Source organism: Podarcis cretensis (genome assembly GCF_951804945.1).
Source record: "Podarcis cretensis genome assembly, chromosome: 13".
NCBI lineage: Eukaryota > Metazoa > Chordata > Lepidosauria > Squamata > Lacertidae > Podarcis > Podarcis cretensis.
This window is the reverse complement of record NC_137182.1, coordinates 15715175-15721144: the sequence shown is the minus strand read 5'-3', so window position 1 is coordinate 15721144 and position 5970 is coordinate 15715175. Positions and strand designations below refer to the sequence as shown.

The 5970-nt window shown below is 43.9% G+C and overlaps 1 protein-coding gene across 1 annotated transcript; it reads right to left on the bottom strand.

The window, feature by feature from the left end:
* Positions 1–827: 827 nt before the first annotated feature.
* Positions 828–5858, bottom strand: FAM187A (family with sequence similarity 187 member A). The gene has a single exon (XM_079949829.1). The coding sequence runs from the start codon at positions 5437–5439 to the stop codon at positions 4162–4164; it is 1278 nt and encodes a 425-aa protein (XP_079805955.1). The 5' UTR covers positions 5440–5858; the 3' UTR covers positions 828–4161.
* Positions 5859–5970: the final 112 nt, after the last annotated feature.

Sequence of the window (5970 nt, the reverse complement as noted above, 5' to 3'; positions counted from 1 at the left end):
GCTTCCAATGAGGCACCTTTTTTAGACTGGGCTGTAGCTCTCCTAGATGTTATCCGCCTTGGGCTTAACACCAAAACTTGCTGCTTCTCAATAAACCTACTAATGAATAGGATCCGTGTTTACTGTTGATGCTGGGAGAGGGGTGTGTGTGAGAGAGAGGCCTAGAAGGGAGGTATTTCAAGGGGAACAATGGTAGGAAGTTAGCTTGTCTCCCCCAGAAGTATAACACGTGTCCTTAAGAAACTGAAATATACTCAGAGTCGAGAGTGGATTTCATGCTCTTTATTCAGCTCATAGTGGTGAGGAGGAATGGAAGTTCCCCCAGAATGTCTGCTTTATATACATTATTTACACAATGGGCCCCATGTGATTGGCTAATTCCGGGATTCTCCTGTAGGCCAATCAGGTCGCAGATTCACTTCCACCTGGAGCTGGATTGGGTGGCTCCTGTGGACCAATTAGACTGCTGTATTCTGGAGCCTATTGTTCTGGGACCAATCAGGCAGCTGCATTTTGGATCCTATTCAACTCAGTACATAACAGAAATGCATGTGACAAGATAGCAATTCATCTTGCAAACTATCCCAAAATAGTGAAAACGGTCCCGCAAAGCTGTTAAAAATGTCTTGTTGAGGGGGAAATTGGGAGCTTCCCTCCTAGTGCTAGTAAACACTGTGGGATAGAGTGGGGAGTTATCAGGACCACATCAGGAGAGGGGTCTTTGCTGTTCTTCCCATATGACAGCTATTTAAAACCTTAAAGCTGTCCCTGTCAGCTAGTTTGCTCCTGCATTGGATGAGTTTTGTTCATGTGTGAAGTTTCCCCCCCCCCCTGCTAGATTTGGAGTTGTAAAGGAATGCCAGTCAAAGTTGGCTAGTGACTGCAGTTTCCACCCCACCCATGGGCCTCCAGCACAATCTCTTCTCATGGTCTAATCTGCGGCAAGGTTGGTGGCCCAAGGTGTGCTTCCTGGCCAAGTGGGATTTGAATTTGGGTCTCCCCAGTACTAGTTCAATGCTTAACCCCTACAGTAGCCTTTGGGCACCTTCTAAATTGATGCAACCTGTGTTTTACATATAGCCAAGTACATGTGTTGGAGCGTCTCACAGTCCTGGCACCGCAGACCCCTCAGAACTTAGGGCAACTGCCTCCTTTTCTGTCCTCCTGTCAGACTATAAAAGCCTTAAGAAACTAGTCAACAAATACACACTTCCTTTATCTTCTTCCTTCAAGAGGCAGCCTCTGCCTTTTGGGGGTTTCTCCTCTGCCTTCTTTCCATAACTCCCTCTGAGGTTTATAAGCCATCAGAAAGAGTCTGGAATTTCACACCCTCTTATCAACCTTAGGTTACCCACTGGCAACGCAGCCAGGCCAATTACTAGCCAAGTAATAGAGGAGAAATGGGATTCAGAAATGATTTAAAGAGGAACTTGCCAAAATCACACTTTTCAGAACACATACATACTTTTCAGAACACAAACATGGCCATCCTTTTCCATTCCCCAGCTGAATAATGTGTACAGATAAGCACATACCGGGGTAAAAAGTGCATAAAAGGGCATAGGTAAGTGAAAAGATCGTGCAGAAATGCATATTAGGGGAAATTGCTTTGCAAAAATGTGTACATTAGGAAGACTATGCACTAAAACACATGATGATGATGATGATGATGATGATGATAATCACATTATTATTATTATTATTATTATTATTATTATTATCACAAACAGATGTGGAACTGTGGGGAACTGGAAAAATGAGAAATGAAGAGACACAAAATATGTCAGGTTCACTCACCCCTGCTAGTTGAGCTCCTTGTGAGCAAGCAGCTGGTCTCTACACCCCCACACCCCTTGACCCAAGTAAATGGGTGAGGCCGGTGTATTATTGTGAGGGCTGCCATTTAAGCAATCTGCAGAAAATAGTGTCTCAATAACATACAGAGGGATGCCGTGCCATGGAAAATTTTGAAGGCTGATGTGAATGATACTGAAGGACGGTGGTGTGGCAGAAAAGAGAGAGAGAGAGAGAGAAAGAAAGAAAGAAAGAAAGAAAGAAAGAAAGAAAGAAAGGCAGGCAGGCAGGCAGGCAGGCATCCGGGAAAGTTAGTGACATATTACAAATGATCAGGTGAGCAAGTCACCTCTATAATTACTGATCTAGGAGACCAAGTGTAAAGATCAAAGCTTGATAGAACTTGCTACAGGTTTAGCCTAGTAAAAAGAATATAAAATGTGGTTGTAATCATCTTCAAGCATTTTAAAAGCTGCCCTGAATGCTGGCGCACTCCATTCTGAGTAAGTCATATTGAACTCAGTGGGACTTGCTTGGAAGTGGACAGGCAAAGGCTTGTACTGGCACTTGAACACAGAAGAGGACAGGGAAATTATGTGCTCAACAGTTTATCCAAAATACCTTTTTAATACAACCTGACCTTTACCTGTGTGCCCATAAAAGCAGATAACTAGCCCTACTAAAACCACTACTGCAGAGACTGTTATTGTTAGATACAAAAAATGTTAAACTCAGATGTCTGTAACCATTGCTGGTACCTAAACAATCTACAACTTTTCTGCTGTTCTTTGTGTACTGCCGAATATATGTATGTTAGCCTCTCAATATTACCTGCATATTTCCAAATGTCAGGTCAATTTCTAATGCTGTATTTAAACCCTTTGCAATCACTAAAAGTATTATGACGTGAAGTGGTGAGTTTTTTATTTTCTTTTATGAAAAATGCATTCCTACTTATTTTAATATCCCTTTTGAAAGTGTTTCATAAAGTAGCTTCTTTCCCAATTTTTTTCATCATTTATAGGGGGTATTTATATCCTGCCCTTCAATTAATTTCCAGGATGCCTTACAGAAGCAAATACCTATGTGTGCATATATACAAAAACAGTTACAGTACATAGAAACACATATAAATAACCACACGAACACGTACGTGCAGCAGAAAATCATATGTGCCGAGTTAAAAAAAAATCATAATGGAAGTGAATGGAAAATAAAAGATCTGAGGAAATACAAATATATTTGCCTGGGACAGGAATTGCCGGTACATTAATGTAGGTTTGGTGTGCCAGGGAAGCCTCCTTGCAGAGAATGTTCCAGGTTAGGACATCACAGCAGAAAAGGTCCTTTCTGTAGTACGTTTCCATGACTTTTGGAAAGAGCTGTGTGGAAACAATACTAAAAGTGCACATAAATAGGAAACGTTATACACAACTTCCAAAAGAAGGCTGACAAATTCAGGCTGACTGTTGTGTCCCAAAGTGTCTGCCAATAGCATTGATAAGGGCTCACCATTCTCCTCCTCTTCTTCTTCCCATTTCCTTTTCCGTTATCAGGGCCTTTGTAGCAACTCTGGCTCAACACACTGTCCCCTGCCCTCAAATCACCTATTCTGAGTTAAGCAGCCTTTGAGCCTGCTAGGAGTGCAACCAGAAACAGACATCAAGATGCCTTCCACCCATTTCCAACACCAGCCACTGGAGGAACCCATGTCAATAAATCTGCAGAGCTGATTGGAAGGCAAAGAAGATTAAAGCTTTAAACGCACTTTGCATTTAAAGCACCCAACACAAGAATCCTGGAAACTGTAGTTTGCTGCCTTTCTACCCAAAATTATTCTAAAAAGGGGAGATGCCAAGGTCTGGAGATTGGAACCCAGGATCAGATGCAGGCAGAGCATGAATGATTTTTCACTGTGGTTTTCAAAGTTCTTCTAACTATATGTAAAAGTCGCTGGCAAACCACTGAAATTGAGAGATAATGCTCTGTTGATTTCAGCATTTTTTAAATTTAGAACTTCCACAATCCAGCTGGGTTTTGAGCTTGTTTGCAAACTGGCAACAGATTGCAACAGATAACATTTTGCATCCCCCATAGCTGATGAAAAACATTAAAGGATTGCCATTCCTTCTAGGAATGAGATGACGCTTGTTTTAACAAATTTGAAAGCTACCACACATAGGAGAAAAAAACCCTCCGAAAAGGCCCTTATTCAAAGCTTTTGAAATACGTTGGTTAAGCTCAGATGGTTAAGAGCCAAGGCAGTTGATAAATTAAATATTTACTAGATCAATAGGTAAATGGGTTAACAACAACAAATTTTAAAAGTGAATAAATTGAGCCCCTGAAGAGTTTTCCTGGCAGGTGCTATTCCACAGATGTGCACCTGAAGGCATAAACACAGCAGCGGACAATGTGGATGCTGACAAAGAGGAGGGTGATGAAGACATAGCTTGTGAAGATGGCCTTGATGGCGTATTGTGTCTCAGGATCATCAATGCTTCTCTTGTGGCGGCTCTCGTACACAACAGCAAGCCTAAAGCCAGCCACCAGTTGTCCCTCTCGCCAGCAGTAGTAGACGCCTCTGTCATCCATCTGGGCAAAGCGTATGTGCAGATGGTTTCCGTGGTCAATGAAGACCCTCATGCTCTTGTTGACCCCGGTAAGGAACCTAGTGAGGTACATCCGGGTTGAGTCTTTGTCCCAAGCCACAGCATGCTCTGGCCTGGCACCAGGGCAGGCTATGATCAGCCCAGTGCCAAGGGATTGCTTGTGGAATTGGATAGGGATGTCAGGAACCCAGGGTTTTTCCCCAAGCTTGGAGATGACATCTGAGATGGATGCCTCTCCCATGGAGGACATCTTTTTCCTGCAAGGTGCCATGCAACTTCGGATAACGACCTCGGGCTTCCTATTCGGAACCCCCCGAAACTGCTTTGGGACAGACTTGGAGCCGCAGGAAGCGACCTCTGGTATGGTAGTACGGTATCGCCTGAGCAGATAGGGGCTCTGCACATAGCAAAGCCCAACTCTCCGCTGCTCACCTCTGACATCGCAGCGATTGCACTTGGTCCATTCCCAGAAGACGGTAAAGACTACAAAGTGTGTTCTGTTGAAGTCCTTTTGTGGGTGCTGATCCTCATCTGCAAAGGCAACAGCTATGTTTTTGGAAGTCTGCACGTCTACATCGTAGCCGTAGAAGAAATCCCCTTTCTTGGTGCCACAAATGTAGTGCCCTGAATCTTCCACCTGAACGCGGAAGACAATGAGGCTGAACATCCTGATGCTGAAGCGCCGCAGCATGTCAACGCCTCTCTTGATGTGGCTCGAGTCCACAACCAAAGTGCCGTCAAAGTCTGTCAAGACCTTAGTCCGGTGTCTGCCCATGTTCTTCTGAAAGTACCAAACCACAGATGTGACCTCCTCGGGCTTGCAATTGCAAGGCAACTCAAAGCTCATGTCAGCCAAGTAAGCAGCGTTTTCAAACATCAGAAAAGCTGGGCAAGGGGTCTTCTTGAACACGTCCTCCTTCTCTATAATGGCAAAGGCATGGAGAACATCAGCAGTGCCAAGGACTATCGCAATTCCAGCCAACCCCGTTGAAGCCATTTGATGGTGGTACACTTTGGTCAACAGCTTCCGCATTGGTTAATTACAAGTTCTGTAGTTCAACTCTGCTTCACTGCTCTTTTAAGTAGGCAAACTAGGTAGGATACTAAACAGTGTGTGGAGGAACAAAGACTCCAGAACCATTTCCATTTTTGCTCACACAAGTTCTAGAATGCAGTCTCAGCTCCAGAGTGGTCAGCATGAACAACTAGCTGTTACCCCATTGTGTGTGTGTGTGTGTGTGTGTGTGTGTGTGTGAAGCTGACTTATACTGGCTTTTAGTATTGTCTGTTCAGATTGCCAGCAGCCCTCCAACATGTCAGGCAGGGTATTTCTCAACCCAGCAAGATGATATGCTTTTAACTGGAGATACCAGAGATTAAACTTGGGACAGGCAAACCAAGCACTGGAGGACCAAGCCATTGCTCCTCCCCAATTATATACAAACACCCACACTACTTAATACGACCAAGTTTATATTAAGCCTGGATGGACAGCAGTATCTTCAGGTCATTGTTACCCATGAATGAGAGCCTTAGCGTGGCCAACTCGTTCTGGGGCTAAGCC

Excerpts from the sequence above, each read along its gene's own strand:
- FAM187A (XM_079949829.1), bottom strand. The coding sequence starts at position 5,439 with ATGCGGAAGCTGTTGACCAAAGTGTACCACCATCAAATGGCTTCAACG.